The sequence below is a fragment of the Oncorhynchus mykiss genome, chromosome 28 (assembly GCF_013265735.2).
Source record: "Oncorhynchus mykiss isolate Arlee chromosome 28, USDA_OmykA_1.1, whole genome shotgun sequence".
NCBI lineage: Eukaryota > Metazoa > Chordata > Actinopteri > Salmoniformes > Salmonidae > Oncorhynchus > Oncorhynchus mykiss.
Genome location: NC_048592.1, coordinates 19,119,774 through 19,141,487, shown reverse-complemented (window position 1 = coordinate 19,141,487; position 21,714 = coordinate 19,119,774). Strand labels below are relative to the sequence as shown.

The 21,714-nt window shown below is 45.5% G+C and overlaps 1 protein-coding gene across 1 annotated transcript in view; it reads left to right on the top strand.

The window, feature by feature from the left end:
- LOC110508678 (contactin-associated protein-like 2) overlaps positions 1-21,714 on the top strand; it is a 69,245-nt gene that overhangs the window by 43,839 nt on the left and 3,692 nt on the right. Inside the window, exons 18-23 of the mRNA XM_021589388.2 lie at positions 13,784-14,002; positions 14,298-14,534; positions 14,720-14,950; positions 15,354-15,487; positions 16,576-16,669; positions 20,559-20,789. Of these exons, the coding sequence (XP_021445063.1) occupies positions 13,784-14,002; positions 14,298-14,534; positions 14,720-14,950; positions 15,354-15,487; positions 16,576-16,669; positions 20,559-20,789 (1,146 nt within the window). The remainder of the gene's footprint in view (positions 1-13,783; positions 14,003-14,297; positions 14,535-14,719; positions 14,951-15,353; positions 15,488-16,575; positions 16,670-20,558; positions 20,790-21,714) is intronic.

Sequence of the window (21,714 nt, the reverse complement as noted above, 5' to 3'; positions counted from 1 at the left end):
AGTCTGCTTTACACCAGACACTAATACCCTGACTACATCACTCGCTTTGCAAAAAACATTTAGAAATCTATGTTATTCAATTATTGCACACACATTGCTTGCATGTGTCAACGAGCGTCTGCGTTGCCAAGGGCTAAAATAGAAGTCCTTTCTATTTCTGATGCAGATCGCGCTGCAAGTCCTTTCTCTCCCATCTCCCCATTGGTTTATAGAAGCAGGTACCCACATGCCATCTCCTAATTGGTTATACCCACGTGGGTGATTGAAAGACGAACTGTGTTGCCAGTTGTCGTGGTAATACTATGAATGTTTAAATGCCAATCACAATATAATTTCAAAGATGAAAAAGCCTGGAAGGAGGAGAGATGACTAGAAACAATTCGGTTGACCGTTTTAAGTGTGGATTAATTGTCGGAGTTGAGGACCTTGTGCATTCCAGGTAAAAAAAAAGAACAACCTAATGTTTATATCCCAGCAACAGCAAGCTAGCTAAATAGGACAAATTAGCTAGCAAGTGCAAGCTAACTAGCTAAATTGTCATAAATGTTTAATGCTTTTCGACCTGTCCCCAAATTAATGTCATTGGTTCAGAGTTTGTTTTGATATTTTAACCTGCGTGTCGTGATCGCGTTTGGTGTAGGGGGACAAAATAAATGTATGCACGATGGCGCACGATGGCGCACGCACACAGTCGGTTTGGCTTCCGTGTAAGAGAAAAGTTCAGGACAATAACAGAGATGGCCGCCTCGCTTCGCGTTCCTAGGAAACTATGCAGGATTTTTTACATTGTTACCCCAGGTAATCTTAGGTTTTATTACATACAGTAGGGAGGAACTATTGGATATAAGAGCAACATCAACTCACCAACATTACGACCAGGAATACGACTTTCCCAAAGCGGATCCTCTGTTTGGCCTACCACCCAGGACTATGGATCGGATCCCAGCCGGTGACCCAAAACAACGACGCCGTAAAAGAAGGTTGCAGACGGAGCGGTGTTCTGGTCAGGCTCCTTAGACAGGCACATTGCTTACCGCTCCCAAGCATAATACTCGCCAATGTCCAATCTATGTAAACTGGAATCCTGAGGCTGCATTTATTGTAGCCGGCGATTTTAACATGGCTAATCTGAAAACAAGGCTCCCCAAATTCTATCATTATATCGATTGTGCTACCAGGGCTGGCAAAACCCTAGACCACTGTTATTCTAACTTCCGCGACGCATATAAGGACCTCCCCCGCCCTCCCTTCGGAAAAGCTGACCACGACTCCATTTTGTTGCTCCCTGCCTATAGACAGAAACTAAAACAGGAAGCTCCCGTGCTCAGGTCTGTTCAACGCTGGTCTGATCAATCGGATTCCACGCTTCAAGATTACTTCGATCACGTGGACTTGGATATGTTCCGCATTGCGGCAAACAACAAAATTGACGAATACGCTGATTCGGTGTGCGAGTTTATTAACAAGTGCATCGGTGATGTTGTACCCACAGCGTCTATTAAAACATTCCCCATCCAGAAACCGTGGATTGATGGCAGAATTCGCGCAAAACTGAAAGCGCGAACCACTGCTTTAAATCAGGGCAAAGTGACTGGAAACATGACCGAATACAAACAGTGTAGCTATTCCCTCCGCAAGGCAATCAAACAAGCTAAGCGTCAGTACAGAGACAAAGTGGAGTCGCAATGGCTCAGACACGAGAGGTATGTGGCAGGGTCTACAGTCAATCACGGACTACAAAAGAAAAACCAGCCCCATCGCGGATCACGATGCCTTGCTCCCAGACAGACTAAACAACTTTTTTGCTCACTTTGAGGACAGTACAGTGCCACTGACACAGCCCACTACCAAAACCTACTGGCTCTCCTTCACTGTAGCCAACGTGAGTAAAACATTTAAACGTGTTAACCCTCGCAAGGCTGCAGGCCCAGACGGCATCCCTGGCCACGTCCACAGAGCATGCGCAGACCAGCTGGCTGGTGTGTTTACAGACATATTCAATCAATCCTTATCCCAGTCTGCTGTCCCTACATGCTTCAAGAGGGCCACCATTGTTCCAGTTCCCAAGAAAGCTAAGGTAACTGAGCTAAATGACTACCGCCCTGTAGCACTCACTTCCATCATCATGAAGTGCTTTGAGAGACTAGTGAAGGACCATATCACCTCCACCCTACCTGACACCCTAAACCCACTCCAATTTGCTTACCGCCCCAATAGGTCCACAGACAACGCAATCGCCATCACACTTCACATTGCCCTAACCCATCTGGACAAGAGGAATACCTATGTAAGAATGCTGTTCATCGATTACAGCTCAGCATTTAACACCATAGTACCCTCCAAACTCGTCATTAAACTCGAGACCCTGGGTCTCGACCCCGCCTTGTGCAACTGGGTCCTGGACTTCCTGACGGGCCGCCCCCAGGTGGTGAAGGTAGGTAACAACATCTCCACCCCGCTGATCCTCAACACTGGGTCCCCAACAAGGGTGCGTTCTCAGCCCTCTCCTGTACTCCCTGTTCACCCACGACTGCGTGGCCATGCACGCCTCCAACTCAATCATCAAGTTTGCAGATGACACTACAGTGGTAGGCTTGATTACCAGCAACAACGAGAAGGCCTACAGGGAGGAGGTGAGGGCCCTCGGAGTGTGGTGTCAGGAAAATAACCTCACACTCAATGTCGACAAAACAAAGGAGATGATCGTGGACTTCCGGAAACAGCAGAGGGAGCAGCCCCCAATCTACATTGACGGGACAGTAGTGGAGAGGGTGGAGAGTTTTAAGTTCCTTGGCGTACACGTCACGGACAAACTGAAATGGTTCACCCACACAGACAGCGTGGTGAAGAAGGCGCAGCAGCGCCTCTTCAACCTCAGGAGGCTGAAGAAATTCAGCTTGTCACCAAAAACACTCACAAACTTTTACAGATGCACAATCGAGAGCATCCTGTCGGGCTGTATCACCGCCTGGTACGGCAGCTGCTCCGCCCATAACCGGAAGGCTCTCCAGAGGGTAGTGAGGTCTGCACAACACATCACCGGGTGCAAACTACCTGCCCTCCAGGACACCTACACCACCCGATGTCACAGGAAGGCCAAAACATATAATCAAGGACAACAACCACCCCAGCCACTGCCTGTTCACCCCGCTATCATCCAGAAGGCGAGGCCAGTACAGGTGCATCAAAGCGTGGACCGAGAGACTGAAAAACAGCTTCTATCTCAAGGCCATCAGACTGATAAACAGCCATCACTAACATTGAGTGGCTGCTGCCAACATACTGACTCAACTCCAGCCACTTTAATAATGGAAAAATTGATGTAATCAATTTATCACTAGCCACTTTATATTATATAATGTTTATTTACCCTACATTACTCATCTCATATGTATATACTGTACGCTATACCATCTACTGCATCTTACCATCTTGATGTAATTAAATGTATCGCTAGCCACTTTAAACAATGCCACTTCATATAATGTTTTCATACCTACATTACTTATCTCATATGTATATACTGTACTCTATACCATCTACTGCATCTTGCCTATGCCGTTCGACCATCAATCATTTATATATTTTTATGTACATATTCGTATTCATTCCTTTACTCTTGTGTGTATAAGGTAGTTTTGTGAAATTGTTAGGTTATATTACTTGTTAGATATTACTGCATGGTTGGAACTAGAAGCACAAGCATTTCGCTACACTTGCATTAACACCTGCTAACCATGTGTATGTGACAAATAGATTTGATTTGATTTGGAAACAACGCCAAATCTACACTGGAGTTGCTTACCAAGAAGACAGAGAATGCTCCTGAGTGGCCAAGTTACAGTTTTGACTTAAATCTGCTTTAAAATCTATGGCAGGACTTGAAAATTGCTGTCTAGCCATGACCCTCAACACCTTGACAGCTTGAAGTTTTTTGAAAATAATAATGGACAATACAGGTATCTAAAGCTTAGAAACTTACCCAACTTACCCAAGACTCACAGCTGTAATTGCTGCCAAAAGTCTTTCTAGCATGAATTTAATCAAGGTCTTCCACTTTGACATCAGAGTATTTTGTGTAGATCATTGACAAAAAATGACAATTAAATACATTTTAATCCCACTATGTAACATAATAAAATGTGAAGAAATTCAAGAGGGGTGTAGACTTTGTATAGGCACTTAACTAAATGACTACAAAAATAAATGACCACAAACATGATACATTATTGGTCATGTAGAAACAAACGGACCTGACGAGAGCATTGCAACCAACATCCAAAACTTAACGTGTACTGGGTCGTTCCACAAAAGCAGTCCTTTTGCATTTCTTCAATATGTTAAGTAGAAATTGTGCACCAATATTGAATTTTAAAAGCCTGTTTATATTAAATGAATTGCCCTTTAATATAGACCACATGGATAATGTCACGTCCTGACCGTAGTTCCTTTTTTATGTCTCTGTTTTAGTGTGGTCAGGGTGTGAGTTGGGGTGGGCATTTGATGTTTTTGTTCTGTTTTGTATTTCTGCTTTTGGCCTGGTATGGTTCCCAATCAGAGGCAGCTGTCAATCGTTGTCTCTGATTGAGAACCATACTAAGGTAGCCTGTGTTCCCACTATGATTTGTGGTCTTTGTGTGTCTGCACCAGACAGAACTGTTTCGTTTGTTCCGCTTTGTTGTTTTTTTGTTCAGTTTCTTTATTAAATTGATCATGAACACGTACCATGCTGCACCTTGGTCCTCTTCACCTTCTTCCTCCTACGACAACCGTTACAGATAATTCAATAAATCTGATTTTCAATATGAATAAAGACTTGCTAAAGTGCCAAAATTTGGCTTTTTGACATCCCTCCGTGCACCTTCTGACTTCTATGAAGATTTTAACCCACTAACCTTACAAAAAAAAATTCACCAACATTGTAAAGCCCTAGTTATTGCATTTACAAAGTTATTTCTGAAGATTATTTAATGTGAAGTCATTTATTTCCTGTTCCTCATTGTGAACTGAATTCTCATTGTAATATGGTGAAACTACAGTATTCCTTTTAAAATATTTATTTCAAAAGATAAATGAATATCTAATGTCAATTCATAGTGCAAAAGTGAGCTGGTTCTATTCTTTTTGGCAATTTTCTGGTGTTTAGATAGACATGCTAGAAATGTTGTAACAAAAAACATTTAGTTAATCTTGCATTCAATTGCCCCTCCCTGTTGCACACAAGCTTCCATTCCCCCTGTCACAAGGGGATTCATGGTTGATTTAACTAGTAATTACGAGTTGGAGGGCAGTTCAAGTGAATTTTTCCCATCCGTGTGTAACAGTATAACTTTCATCCGTCCCCTCACCCGACACGGGCTCGAACCAGGGACCCTCTGCACACACAGACAACTGACACCCACGAAGCATCGTTACCCATCGGGCCACAAAAGCCGCGGCCCTTGCAGAGCAAGGGGAACAACTACTTCAAAACCTCAGAGCGAGTGATGTCACCGATTGAAACGCTATTAGCGCGCAAAACCGCTAACTAGCTCGCCATTTCACATCGGTTACACGTGGTAAATTCCCACTTGGTTACGAATGCACCATAACGCCGCTAATATCAAGGCACAAGCCGAGACCCAGATGCAGGTGGTTGGAGTCTTACAATGTGTATTAACCCAAAGGGGTAGGCAAGAAAATGGTCGTGGACAGGCAAAAAGGTCAAAACCAGATCAGAGTCCAGGAGGTACTGAGTGGCAGACAGGCTCATGGTCAAGGAAGGCAGAATGGTCAGGCAGGTGGGTACAAAGTCCAGAAACAGACAAGGGCCAAGACTGGGAGGACTAGAAAAAGAAGAATGCTAAAAGCAGGAGAACGGGAAAACCGCTGGTTGATTTGCAAACATACAAGACGAACTGGCACAGAGAGACAGGGACGCATCCTACCTGGGCGCATACCTGGTTGACTAGGGCGTCGGCTGTGGAAGTCGGTGATGAGGGCTGTCTCTAGCGGGAAACCAGCACCTCTCCTCCGGGCCTTAACCCTTCCAGTCAACCAGGTACTGGAAATCTCTGTCCCGTGGTCGAACACCCAGGAGACGTTTTACCGTGTAGGCCGGAGGTCCATCAATGACACGGGGAGGGGGGGTGGGCCTGGGGACAGAAGACAAAGAACAGTGAGACACAGGCTTAATCTTAGACACATGGAAGGTAGGGTGAATATGGAGGGTACGGGGTAACACAAGATGGACAGCAGTGGAACTTATGACTCTGGAGATGGGAAAAGGACCAATGAAACAAGGGGACAGTTTGTGGGACTCTATCCGAAGGGGCAGGGGGCTGTGTGGACAGCCATACCCTCTGCCCAATGCGGTAGCGGGGAGCTGGGGTCCGACGACGGTCCGCTCATTGACGACACCTGGAGTTGGTCTTGAGAATAGCCGCCCTGGCTCTTCCAGGTATGTCAACAGCGGCGGACAAACATCTGGGCCGAGGGTACGCTGACCTCCTGCTCTTGTTCACGGAAGAGTGGAGGCTGATACCCCATGGAGCACTCGAAGGGGGGGAGTCCCATGGCAGAACTAGGAAGAGTTTTCTGGGCCTACTCCACCCAGACTAGTTGACAGCTCCAGGTAGTGGGGTTGGTTGAGACCAGGCACCTTAAGGTGGTCTCCAGGTCTTGGTTTGCTCGCTCCGACTGACTGTTAGTTTGGCAGGCTGGCCAACGACCCTATAAGGGTGCAGAATGCCTTCCAGAACTGAGACGAGAACCCCAATTGGAGACCATGTCTACCGGGAGTCCATGGATCTGGAAGACATGCTGCACAATAAGCGGGGCTGTCTCCTTGGCAGAAGGTAGTTTGGGGAGAGGAATGAAATGGGCAGCCTTGGAGAACCGGTCGACTACCGTCAGAATGACAGTGTTGCCATCAGACGGAGGGGGCCCAGTGACAAAGTCCAGAGATATAAGACCAGGGACGATGAGAAACCGGTAGTGGCTGCAGGAGGTCAGAATGAGCTTGCCGTGGAGTCTTGTTTTGAGCACACACAGTGCATGCGGTGACGAAGGAAGAGACGTCAGGGACCATTGTGGGCCACCAGAAACGTTGTCAAAGGAAGGCTAGTGTACAACCGGACCCTGGATGACCGGACAGCCTGGAGGAATGAGCTCATTCCAGGATCCGGGACCGGACTGGATTAGGGACAAACAGCCGGTTAGCCGGGCCTCCTTCACATCCAGGCTGGGAGTGTTGTGCCTCACAGACCAGGTTCTCAATACCCCAATCCACAGTGGCCACAAGGCATGAGGTAGGGAGAATGGTTTCAGAGGTCGAGGGTGTGGCAGAGGAACTGTATAGGCGGGAGAGGGCGTTAGGCTTCACATTCTCTGACCCTGGGTGGTAGGAGATGGTGAAGTTAAATGTGTTAAACAGGAAGGCCCACCGGGCCTGCCTGGAGGTGAGGCGCTTGGTTGTACGGAGATTTTCCAGGTTTGTATGGTCGGTCCAGACCAGGAATGGCTGTTCTGCTCCTTTCAGCCAGTGCCTCCACTCTTCTAATGCCATCTTCACAGCCAGGAGTTCTCGGTTGCCAACATTGTAGTTCCTTTCAGCAGGATTGAGACGATGGGACAGGAAGGCACATGGATGAAGCTTCTGGTCCTGGGCAGATCGCTGGGACAGGATGGCCCCCACTCCAACATCTGAAGCATCCACTTCCACCACAAATTGATGCGAGGGGTCCGGATGGGTGCAGTTGTGAACCAATGCTTCAGGTCCACAAAGGCTTTGTCGACAGCTGGAGACCATTTGAACGGTACCTTGGGAGAGGTGCCGAGAGGGGGGCCACCAGGGTGCTGTAGTTCTGAATGAAACGTCAGTAGAAGTTTGCAAAACCAAGAAACCGTTGCAACTGCACCCTGGATGTTGGTTGAGGCCAATCCACCACTGCTTTCACCTTTCCAGGATCCATCTGAACATTGCCCTCAACAATGACATATCCCAGAAAGGTGATGGTAGAGTGGTGGAACTCACACTTCTCGGCTTTCACGAACAGTTGGTTCTCCAGGAGGCGCTGAAGGACCTGTCTGACATGAAGAACATGTTCTTGTGCAGATCGGGAAAAAAACTGGATGTTGTAAAGGTACACGAACACAAACCGGTTTAGCATGTCCCGAAGCACATCATTGACCAAAGCCTGGAAAACAGCAGGGGTGTTGGTGAGTCCAAATGCCTTGTCCTGGTACTCATAATGTCCACTGGCTGTGTTGAAAGCTGTCTTTTACTCATCCCCCTTGCGTATCCAAACCAGGTGGTAGGCATTTCGAAGGTCCAACTTGGAAAATATGGTAGCCCCCTGGAGAGGTTCAAACGCCGAGGAAAGGTAGGGGCTCACGATTCTTGACAGTAATGTCATTAAGTCCCCAATAGTCAATGCTCGCTCAGGGTCTTGTCCTTCTTCTCCACAAAGAAAACCCTGCGCCGGCAGGAGATACAGACGGACAGCCCCAGTGGCCAGAGACTCCTCTATGTACTCCTCCATAGGAGGAGACTCTGGTCCAGACCGAGAATACAAAATCGACCCCGAGGTGGTGGAGTGCCTGGGAGAAGATCAATAGCACAATCATAAGGACAGTGCAGGGAAAGGGAAGTAGCACGTGCCTTACTGAACACTTCCAGGAGGTCATGGCATTCTGTGGGGATAGCAGAGACATCCACAGTCTTGATAACATCCTGAGGAAGACAACTAGGGGAAGGCAATGCTGCTTAAAGGTAGTGGGAATGGCAAAATGGGCTCCAACCTAGGATGGCGCTTGTGATCCAGTCAATCATCGATTGTGTTTTTGAAGCCAGGAAAATCCCAAAACAACCGGAACATGGGGAGATGTAATAAGGAAGAACTGCATTTTCTCACTGTGGTTACCAGAAACCCGTAATTGAACGGGCACAGTACTTGGGTGACTTCCCCTATAGAGCGGCCGTCCATTGCCCTAGCATCCATGGGCACAGAGAGAGGCTGAGTGAGAATACCAAGCTCCGAAGCTATCGTGGCATCCATAAGATTTCCATCAGCCCCAGAGTCAATGAGCACTCGGAGAGACTTAGATTGGTCTCCCCACAGCACAAGAGCAAAAAGGGAAGTATGGGTGAATTAGGGAACTCCCAGTCTGACTCACCATAGTACTGGTACCCACTAGAGACAGGGGTTTCCTAATAGGGCAGGTAAGCTATAAAATGTCTTGCCCCTCCACAATACAGACAACAGTTATTATTCATCCTCCGTGAGCGCTCCCAAACTGATAGCCTAGTTCTTCCCAACTGCATAGGCTCAGGGGTATCCAACTCACCCGTCGTAGATTCACGAGAGAGCTCGGGTGGCTTCGACTCCTCCCGAAAGAGCTGCCTTCGGAAACTTCCGGATTCCATAGAACGCGCCATATCGGGTGCAAGAGTGTGCCCGAGACCAGACCTCCTCTCACTCTTGTGTTCCCTTAGGTAAAGGCGATAAGGGAGTCGAGGTCCACAGGCAGTTCCCTAGAAGCTAGCTCATCCTTAACCTCCTCAGTTAATCCGTGCAGAAGAGTATCGAAAAGAGACTCCGGATTCCAGGCACTCTCAGCGGCCAACGTGCAAAAGTCCACTGCATAGTCTGCCACACTACGGGAGTTTTGATGTAAGACGAGCAGTTTACTGGCCGCCTTTCTCCCAGAAACCGGAGATTCAAATACCTTTCTCACTTCTGCCATGAATTTCTCAAGATAACCACAAATGGCAGATTGTTGCTCCCAAACTGCCGTAGCCCAGGAGAGCCCCCTTCCCGACATAAGCGTAATGATATACACCATCTTGGATCTGTCTGAAGGAAACAGAGATGGCTGTAGCTCAAAAATAAGCAAGCACTGAGAAAGAAAACCCCAGCAGGTACCAGGATTCCCCGAATTTCGCTCCGGAGGTGGTAAGCGGGGTTCTTGGGGAGCCGGGATAGGCTGTACAATCTCACCACAGATAGGGGAAAATTACTGTGTGACTGGGGTTTTTCAGGGGTGGCAGGCAACCTCTGAGCTAACTACCTGCTTTGCTTCATAATAGCCTTTAACCCATGGTCATGGCATTCCGTCAAGGAAATGAGCCCTTCCAAAAGGACCTGTACCAACTCCTCATGTCTCCTAATGGTGACTCCCTGCAGGGAGACAGCGTGACAGAGCTGGTCCAAGTCTGCTAGGTCTGTCATGGCCAGTTCGTACTATCAAGGCACAAGGCGAGACCCAGATGCAGACACAGGAGGCAGATCGTTGGAGTCTTACAATGTTTATTAATCCAAAGGGGTAGGCAAGAGAATGGTTGTGGACAGGCAAAAAGGTCAAAACCAGATCAGAGTCCAGGAGATACTGAATGGCAGACAAGCTCGTGTTCAAGGCAGGCAGAATGGTCAGGCAGGCGGGTACAAAGTCGAGAAACAGGCAAGGTTCAAAACTGGGAGGACTAGGAAAAAGGAGAATGCAAACAGAAGGAGAACGGGAAAACCGCTGGTAGACTTGGAAACATACAAGACAAACTGGCACAGAGAGACAGGAAACACAGGGATAAATGCACTGGGGAAAACAAGCGACACCTGGAGGGGCTGGAGACAATAATGAGGACAGGTGAAAAAAGAATTGTACGCAAGTATAAACACCATGGGACCATGATGCCGTCATACCGCTCAGGAAGAAGACGCGGTCTGTCTCCTAGAGATGAACGTACTTTGGTGCAAAAAGTGGAAATCAATCCCAGAACAACAGCAAAGGACCTTGTGAAGATGCTGGAGGACACAGTTACAAAAGTATCTATATCCACAGTAAAATTACTCCTGTATCGACATAACTTGAAAGGCTGCTCAGCAAGGAAGAAGCCACCGCTCCAAAACCACCATAAAAAATCCAGACTACGGTTTGGAACTGTACATGGGGACAAAGATCGAACTTTTGGAGAAATGTCCTCTGGTCTGATGAAACTGTTTGGCCATAATGACCATCGTTGTGTTTGGAGGAAAAGGGGAGGCTTGCAAGCCGAAGAACAGCATCCCAACCGTGAAGCACGTGTGTGGCAGCATCATGTTGTTGGGGTGCTTTGCTGCAGGAGGGACTGGTGCACTTCACAAACTAGATGGCATCATGAGAAGGAGAATTATGTGGATATATTGAAGCAAAATCTCAAGACATCAGTCAGGAAGTTAAAGCTTGGTCGCAAATGGGTCTTCCAAATGGACATTGAACCCAAGCATACTTCCAAAGTTGTGGCAAAATGGCTTAAGGACAACAAAGTCAAGGTATTGGAGTGGCCATCACAAAGCCCTGACCTCAATCCCATAGAAAATTTGTGGGTAGAACGGAAAAAGCGTGTGCGAGCAAGGAGGCCTACAAACCTGACTCAGTTATACCAGCTCTGTCAGGAGGAATGGGACAAAATTCTTACTTATTATGGGAAGCTTGTGGAAGGCTACCCGAAACGTTTGAACAAAGTTAAACCATTTAAAGGCAATGTTACCAAATAGCAATTTACTATTTGTACATTTCTGACCCACTGGGAATGTGATAAAATAAATAAAAGCTGAAATAAATCATTCTCTCTACTATTATTCTGACATTTCACATTCTTAAAATAAAGTGGTGATCCTAACTGACCTAAGACAGGGAATTTTTACAAAGATTAAATGTCAGGAATTGTGAAAAACTTCTGACTTCAGCTGTATGAAATAAGTAATGCGAGATATGTAAACATTCTTAAAGAGGCATTATTAAAGTGACTAGTGTTCCATTTATTAAAGTGGTCAATCATATCAGGTCTGTAGGTAGGCAGCTACCTTTCTGTGCAAGTGGTGGCTGTTGAACAATCTGTTGGCCGTGAGATAGAAGCTGTTTTTCAATCTCTCTGTCCCAGCTTTGATGCATCTGTACTGACCTCCCCTTCTGGATCGAAGTGGGGTGAACAGGTAGTGGCTCGGGTGGTTATTGTCCTTGATGATCTTTTTTGCCTGCCTGTGACATCGGGTGTTGTAGGTGTCCTGGAGGGCAGATAGTTTGCCCCCGGTGATGCGTTGTGCAAATCGCACCACCCTCTGGAGAGCTCTGCGGTTGTGGGCGGTGCAGTTGCCGTACCAGGCGGTGATACAGCCCGACAGGATGCTCTCAATTGTGCACCTGTAAAAGCTAGTGAGTGTTTTTGGTGACAAGCCACATTATTTCAGCCTCCTGTGGTTGATGAGGCACTGTTGCGCCTTCTTCACCACACTGTCTGTGTGCGTGGACCATTTCAGTTTGTCTGTGATATGAACACAGAGGAACTTAAATCTTTCCAGCTTCTCCACTGCTGTCCCATCAATGTGGATAAGGGGGTGCTCCCTTTGCTGTTTCTTGAAGTCCATGATCATCTCTTTTGTTTTGCTGACATTGAGTGAGAGGTTATTTTCCTGACACCACACTCCGAGGGCCCTCACCTCCTCCCTGTAGGCTGTCTCGTCATTGTTGGTAATCAAGCCTACCACTGTAGTGTCGTCTGCAAATTTGATGATTGAGTTGGAGGCGTGCATGGCCACGCAGTCATGGGTGAACAGGGAGTGCAGGAGGGGGCTGAGCATGCACCCTTGTGGGGCCCCAGTGTTAAGAATCAGCGGAGTGGAGATGTTGTTTCCTACCTTCACCACCTGGGGAGGCCCGTCAGGAAGTCCAGGACCCAGTTGCACAGGGTGGGGTCGAGACCCAGGGTCTCAAGGTTAATGATGAGTTCGGAGGGTACTATGGTGTTGAATGCTGAGCTGGAGTCAATGAACAGTATTCTTATATAGGTATTTCTATTGTCCAGATGGGATAGGGCGGTGTGCAGTGTGATGGCGATTGCATCATATGTGGACCGATTGGTGTGGTCTAGGGTATCAGGTAAGGTGGAGGTGATATGATCCTTGACTAGTCTCTCAAAGCACTTCATGATGACTGAAGTGAGTGCTACGGGCGATAGTAATTTAGTTCAGTTACCTTAGCTTTCTTGGGAACCAGAACATAAATACATGGTGGTGGGCCATGTGCCTGCAAGCTGACTCTGGGTGCCAACTGGATGGTGTTTCCTCTGAAACATTGGGGCGGCTGGCTTCGTGTTTCGGGCGACACATGGCTCTTGACCTTTGGATATCACGGAAAAGGGGTCAAAAATAAAAATTAGGAACCACTTTGGTCACCCTGTGTAGACTAGATGTCATAGCCATGCATTTCTGGAGTATTGTCAGGCATTACATGCAAATGTATCTATATGTATTTGTAATATATTTTACGTGATATTAAATATATTGAAATATTTTTTTTTCCATATTGGTAATATAAACATGAAATATACATTTTTCAAAAACTTAAACTAAATAAAAACTAGCAAGTAGATCTGAAAACTTACTGAAACTAAACTGAAAATCAAATAAAAATCTTAAAACTAATAGAAATAAAAACTAATATAAAAACACAAAACTATAATAACCTTGAAGTGAAAGTTCAGTTTCCCTAAAAATGCTTGTTAACTTTTTAACCACTCCCAAACAGACCAAGGTCTCTCATATCTCCTGTTAGGCTCCAGCTTAATCTTTGCTTCATAAACGACCTCCTTGACAGATTTCCACCTCATAATTCAGCTGTTTCTCACCCAAAGCGTACGTATCCCCTTTGTCCCCACTGGCTCATAAGGCAGAGACTAAACCTTTCCACTTCTGAATATCTAAAGCCTGTTTATCAGACTCACCCAAAACCGTATCTGATGCCTTCCGCTCTTTCCTCTCCTGCCCAGCTGCCACGGTGGTGTACTTTTCCTTTGATGTGGGCAACGGTCTGGTGGAGCTGAGTGTGAGGTCATCCACTCCTCTTAATGATGACCAGTGGCACAGGGTGGTGGCTGAGCGCAACGTGAAGGAGGCTGTGCTGCAGCTGGATGGGCAGTTCAAGGAGGTTCGCCCTGCACCCCCACAGGGTCACACTCGCCTGGAGCTTTACAGCCAACTCTATGTCGGTAAGACATCCTTCCTTCCTGCCTCCCACCACATAGGGTAATGATGATCAGGTTTATATGTCTATGTTTGTAAGACAACTGGTGCTCAGCTCATGGTGTTTGGACCCGACTTATACAGGCCCACACAGTTTACACACAGAAACAATGTCAAAAGCTATTAGGATGTCAAGTCAACAACTAACAAGTTTTAAAAAACTTGAGTTTACAATTTTTTTATCTGAAGTGTACTTGGTATCAAAGTTGTTGTAAACCAAAATGTCTAATGAGACTTTATGTCATAAACGTTATCCTTCAGGTGCATCGGGTGGCCAGAGGGGCTTCCTAGGATGTATCCGTGCCCTGAAGATGAACGGTGTGACCCTTGACCTGGAGGAGAGGGCGAAGGTCACCCCGGGGGTGAAGCCTGGCTGCTCTGGCCACTGCACCAGCTATGGGCAGCACTGCAGAAACGGTGGCCAGTGCATGGAGAAATACAACGGTTACTCATGTGACTGCACCTTGACAGCGTATGACGGGCCCTTCTGCACTGAAGGTAAAATATAGTCACAGCCATGTGAGAGAATGGTAACTAAATGTTTTCGTTTTATTTCAACTTCACAATGTTACAACTCTAACTTTACCCTTTGCTTTTAGGTGGCTAATATCAATTCGCTTGTCAATTTCTAAAATGTCTGCTGATGTTTTGTATTGCTGCCTTGTGTCTAATGTGTGTATCAGACGTGGGTGGCTACTTCGAGAGTGGAACACTAGTTCGTTACGACTTCCTTCCCGAGGGGGGCCTTCCAGCCATCAGGGATGTGAAGAGCCTGTCTCCCCTGCTGCCCACGGAGGGCAACCTTACACAGGAGGAGCTGGTGTTCAGCTTCAGCACCTCCAACACCCCCAGCATCCTGGTCTACATCAGCTCCAGGACCCAGGACTACCTGGCTGTGGTGCTCAGACACAATGGTGAGAGGGCAACTGCTCAAAGGGTTTAAAATGCTTGAGAGAATGTGAGAGCAATACTGGCCATCCGTTTAAAGGGTTTGAAAGGCTTGGACGGTGAAGTTAATGGTTTAGCCAGCAAAGAACCGCAGAATGTACAGGGAATTAGCTCAATAGCTAATTAAATGGTGCAACACACAGGTTGGGCATTGTTCGAGGCAGATGCATGAATAACTGAAACAGCAGAAAGAGAAAGTGATGGTCAATTTAGTATTTTAGCAATGTAGAGCGTAATTTAAAATACAATTGCCACTTGAGTTTGATACTCTAACCATGTTTCAAAGCCTGTGAGATAATGGGTGGACAACTATATGAATATGATTAAGACACATTGGGACTGACTGGGCATTCCATCTCCCTCTGTCAGGAACACTTCAGATCCGCTACAGCCTGGGAGGCCTGAGGGAGCCGTTCACCATCGACCTGGACCAGCGCAACATGGCCAACGGGCAGCCCCACCACATCAACATCTCCAGGCAGGAGAGGAACATACGGCTGCAGGTGATAATAATGAGGACGTTGCTTTATCTATCTATGGAGCACTTTTCAGCTGCAGCTCCAGGATGACCCTAGTGTTCCACTACCACAAAGGGTGATCTATCACACAGTGGGATTTGCCAATGTCCTGAAATGTATTTTCCCCCTTCAGACTACTTTAGGCTGCAGGTAAAAATCTTAACAATGATGTAGAACATTTTCATTTTCATCAAGCAGTTGAAAGGTAGGACTCTAATGCTCCACTTGAGTCCCAGGCTGGGACCACTCTCAGTGAGAGACCACTCTCAGACTAAATTAGACTTTTAAAAATATGAATCACATTTTTAGTTGGCGTACCCCCGACAGCATTGCGCGTACCCCTGGGGGTGCTAAGGGTCCAACACGGATCCCAAAAAGGTTGTACTTGGAACCATAGGGGGTTATTCAAAGGGTTATCCTATGGGGCTAGCCAAAGTACCCCTTTAGGTTCTAAATAGCAAGTTTTTTTTCTAAGAGTGTAGTGCTTTTTTCACCCCTACTTTACTTTTGCTCTTTTCTTTGGTTTTCCTATATAATTTATTCCATCCTGGCCAAATTTCCTCATCTGCTGGCATGCACCTCTCCTACAGTGCATTCGGAAAGTATTCAGACCCCTTGACTTTTTCCACATTTTGTTATGTTACAGCTACACAGACTATAGATATAGCACTTTTCATAAAGCAGTTCAAAGGTAGAACACTAGTGCTCTGCTATCAGGAAGGGAGGACACCCTTCTCGGTGAGAGGGATTTGCTGATACCATTAAATCCCAAATACATATTTGTTCTGTGTCCTCTCAGACTGCATTAGGCTTTTTGCAACACACCAGACCCACCTTTCCTGTGGAAGTGGTTTATAGTGCATTATGCTTTTTAGCACAGTTTATTTCTGTTTGTTTATCGGATTTCGATAATGCATGATACACTGGCATCAGTTAGGATTTCCAGGCATATGCTGTTTAAAATACACCACTAGGTGGTAGTAATTAACAAAAATAAAAAAAGCCGTCTGTTGGGTTTATAACTGACTGTAATATAACATGATTGATGACCATATCGTGATGTTCTTTTCCAGTTGGACCATTACCCCCCAGTCAGCTACACTCTGCCTGCTGGCTCTGACACCAAGTTCAACCTGGTTAAAACTATATTCCTGGGGAAAGTCTTTGGTAAGTGTAGATATAATCCATGTATTCCTACTGGAGTGTAAATATAAGGAATGCTGTGTATCATGCGTGGAATCAATTTATTATTTACACGGAAGTCAGAGTTACTTGCATTTATCTCTTTGAATTTGTCCAAGAGTGATTAAATCAGGACTTTGGTTCTGTGTGTTTCTGAAAAAACACAAAACCAGATTTTTTGTTGCCCATCCATGACTGAGTGATTGATCTTGTTTAGTCCAGGTGTATTAATATATGTAAAGAGGGCATTAATATATCTGGTAATGGTGATGTTGCCTTGACCGAAAAATCTTGCTTTGTTGATACAAAGACATGTACATCCATCTGAGTGCCCATATTGAGCAATGTTACAATAGGCCTTGTCTAGGCCTTTCCTTTGTCTTTGTCTGACTGACAGTGGTGACCCATCATTCAGGGCAAGTAGGGCAGTGCCTGTTTTGCATGTTATTTTGGCATAAATACGTGTCACATATCAGTTTGAAAACAATGTAAAAAAAGAAAAAGAAAAAGCTGCATAAGAACATTGTCTCTTTTTTGCTATCTTGAGTAAGGCAGCTCCAAAATGCAGGTGTTTCAGCCTAGCTCAGTGTTTTCTGTGGTGGAGGGGCAGCCAGCGGAAAATATAGAGCGTAGGGGTTGGTAATCTTCTCTAGTTCTGCCGTGATTGGCTCAGTGTTCTGTCACTCATGGGGACACTACGTTCAAGCCCCCCTTGGGTGCTGCCATAGATTTACATTAGAAGTGCCCATTCAAGAAGGCTCAAGGTTATTGGCCACAGATAAAATGATGTCAAATCACGTTATATCTACCGTAGCTTTGATTGGACTGATCATGTCAACAACATACTTTCAAAATCCTAGCTAGCAAGCCAGACAAGCAGTCATCTTCATGAATTATGTCGACAATCTACTGGCAAACAATTTTCAGTCTTTGTCATATGAAGAGAAATGATAGATAAAACGTATCTGTGATCATCGGCCATTGGACATAAACATTACACAACAAGTTGGAGATCGCAAATTCAACAATGAGTGGTTTGGAAGGAATCAGTTGCTAACTGCAAGCGTTGCAAAGCAATCACTATTTTTCTTCCCCTGCCTGCTATTCGGTGGAGAGGGTGTGTGGTCCAAGTCTGAGTTTAAGGGTCTCTTTTCCAAGCTTAAAAGGATAAACATTCACACGTAACACCATGGGAATTAATTGGCCATGCTGACAATCCAACATGACTTCTGCCGCATTCAAAACAACTGGAAACTGTGAAATCTTGGAACTTTGAATAAAACGAGCTCCAACTGGGAAAATACACTTTGAACGGTCATCCAACTAAAAATTCCAAATTGGGAAATTAGGACTCTTTTGAGAGCTCCGACCTGAAAATCACGGACGTCATTATTCAACCATGTTTTTTTTCAGTTCCCCGTTGTCTTGAAAGCACCAGAAATCCAGAGAAGTTTCATAACACATTTTGCCCACAAGAAGGACTCCTGTTGAAGTGAGCACAGCACAACAACGGAGAGGCCAAAAATGTCTTGTATGCTTCTGCATAAATTATGTAATATGCGAGATATGTAGCTAAGAAAGTAACACTCTGTATTTTGTGTAGTAAGCTGTTAGTAACCTCACCCTAATAGTTTGGTCCCTTTCCCCATAATACCTTAGCCAACTGTTCTGACTTGGAGGTACACATGTAGCCTATGGCCTGTTTTAGAGAAATGTAATCATCAAATATTGTAAGAGCTTTCATTGCCTGCTTACATGCCCCCTTTATTTATCCTACCTTTCTGACTTGGTGTACAGGGAGAGTACTGTAAGAACGTCTCATTGTTCTGAATTATGTCGTTGTACATTTCAAAAGTGCTGAATAGTCATATCGTCTGTCTTAGCTCGCTCATTAATATCTAAATCGAAATGACGGATTTCCTCTTATCCGCTCATCGTTCCCTTATGCCATAGTTTGTACATCTCAATTGTCAGTAGAAACCACATGTTTAAGCAAGTCAGCCATATAAAAAGGAAGTAAATGAGGCTGGTTTAACTGTTCCTCTGCCAAATAAGGCTCCACTGATAGCCAGGTATAGGGACAGCTTTATGTAGGCCCTAACAGTTTGTGGGCACCATTTGTCATTGTTATAGTGTAATTCATGTATTGTTTAGCGTTGTGTAGTGGCTTTGCTGTCATGCATCTAAAAAAAATGGAGTGTGCCCCACCAAGATTTACAGGCTAAAATCGCCACTGTTGACTGATATAGTACACCTACTATAGTACACCCACACCACTCAGATAAACTCAGGGTAAAAAAGTGTGGATCATAGGGCCATCAAGAACCACACCACTGCAGCACACAGCTCGTCAGTATAGAGGAAGGTAGAATAGAAAACAGAATAAAGTGATGTGCGCATAGCATGGCGTGTTTGATTTCCGCTAAGGGAGGGAGCAGCACCGTGTTAGCAGGAGTCAGACACCAGTACACTGATCCTATTCTGAGAACAGTAGAATGCCCCATTGTGCCTGGCTGGTAAAGCCTTACAACTTCCCAGAGTGCTTTGCTGCTGCACTCGATTAATAAATTAACAACCATCTCTGACATCATCCTCAGGGAGGGAGGGAGCGCAAAAGCCCGGTCCTGATCCCCATCCTGTAATCCTTTACTCACATCCAGGTTTTCTCCGAGCCTCGTTCTGTTTGTGAATGTATTAGCTCACTGATCCATGACATCATCATGTTTTCCCTGCCTGGTCTGGCTGTAAGGAAGAGAAGAGAAGGAAGGGAAAGGAGCTGGGCTGAATCATTTAGGGTGCATTCACATTCAAAGCTCGCTGGCTAACCAAGGCTTCAGGCACATAGACACCCTGGCAGATACACAGACAGGTTGGCATACAGACAGGTAATACACACAGGAAGACAGACAGAGAGATTGATAGACATATTGGCAAGAAGATAAACAGACTACTAGCAGGCAGAAAGGCAGCAGGGCAGATACAGAATTAAATGTTCCTGGCAGACAGACGAACATACAGGTAGACAGACAAGCATGTCTCATAGACAGGCATACAGTGGGCAGTGGTAGCACTGTATAAGACAAGGACTTTTCCTCTGGATAGAGGGGCTGCGCCGTGGGGGCAGACTCAGAGTTAGCGCCACTTCATTCAGGGAGGACAACAGGGCAACCAGGTAATACTCTTCTGTATTTGACAAACTTGAGGTGGCATAGTGTTTTCAATAACAACCTACCTGTAACTACACTGTAAATCTGTAGGTGTTGGGGACCCTTATGGTAAACCTTGACCTTGTGTTGTTGTTGCAACTCTTTGTTTCAAATATATTTATATTTTTTGTCATTTCCTTTTCATGCAAGGTATGTTGTTTTTAACAAACATTGTCACTGTAGCCTAAGATGGTGAATACTTTTTCTGTAGTTATTGCAATTTGTTTTCTGAAAAGTAGAGATAATGCATTGGCTAATGTTCCAAACAGGATGTGTTTGTCTTTTCAACTTGGGGGCATATGAAACATCCTTCTTACATGTAACCGTGAAATTACTCTTCTTTATCTGCCTTGGAGAATAACATATTGCAAAAGAATTGGATACTCTGTTTTCCCTGGAGTATAACATATCTGCAGTAGGAGTCTCTACAGTAGTTGCCTGTCTGGTGGAAGCTAGGGACAGGGAATACAGTATCACCAACCAGAGACTAGGTTCAAGTGAACATAAATCAAACTGGGGAGGCTTACGGTGTTGTGCTGAGTAGTAGTGCATCGTGGTGGTAGACTAGTATTAAGTGGTCAGGCAGCATCAGTCAGCAGCTCCAAGAAGAACTCCTATCTAATCTAGAAGTACTGTGATGGTTTTTATTTTTTCTTTGTTTTAATCAGAAACTGGCCAGATTGACCCAGTCCTCATAGAGAAGTACAACACCCCAGGGTTCGTTGGCTGTCTGTCCAGAGTTCAGTTCAACAACATCGCCCCTCTGAAGGCAGCACTGAGGTCTGGCATCGTCGCCCCAGTGACCACCCAGGGCATTCTAGTAGAGTCCAACTGCGGGGCGTCTCCTCTCACCATCTCACCCATGGCTGCTGCCAATGACCCCTGGCACCTGGACTCAGGTACAGTAAATCACTGGGTTTCTATCTATCCCCTTTAATTGTCCCACCAATGGAACCATTTATTCATATCATGGGATTTTATTCTATTCTATTGAATTGTTGTGTTTATTTACATCTCGATACCATCATCTTGAATACTGCATTTTAAAAGTAGTCCTTTACAGTAGATATATTGTCGGTGGTCAACTAGCAGCACCAGTAGTCCACTCAGTCCTCCAAAGAGATTTGACATTTAATTAAAACTTCAAGGCATGATATTTAATAGTGGTACTTTTCTTCTTCAGCTATTGAACCATTTAAACCCATGTGCTGTGCTGTTTAGCTCCTGTGGATAGGTCTACAGGATGGTTATCACTGGGTCAGTGTATTGATCCTGGGTGTGTTCTCTGGACACAAAGGAATGAGCTTTCCGGACACATGAGATCTATTGCTGCCCAGCCACTCACCCTCTTCTCTTAATCTCTCCATTACTGGGAACACAATATCTATCTCATGCCTGCACTGCTCTGTATGAAATGCTATCCCTCAGGGACTCTAAGTGACTATTTGTATGTTTAACCTATGGAGGCATATGAGGTTTCAATAAATCAGATGAATCTTTTTAGTGGTACTGCTTTAGTAAGGATTAATATAAACAATTTCAATTGTCCCACAGCTAGGCCTAATGGGACTAGTTATAGATTGTTACACTATTGATACTCTGACTTTTACTAAGAGAGCTTTGGATGAAAAACATGAGAATAAGAGGAAGAATCTTTGTATCATTTGATCTGAGCCTTCCATAGTGCTCCAAAGGCAAACAGATCAGCTCCCTGTAAGAAGTATCTGTGATCCCTGCTCCACTATGTGCGTGCGTGTGTGTGTGTGTGTGTGTGTGTGTGTGTGTGTGTGTGTGTGTGTGTGTGTGTGTGTGTGTGTGTGTGTG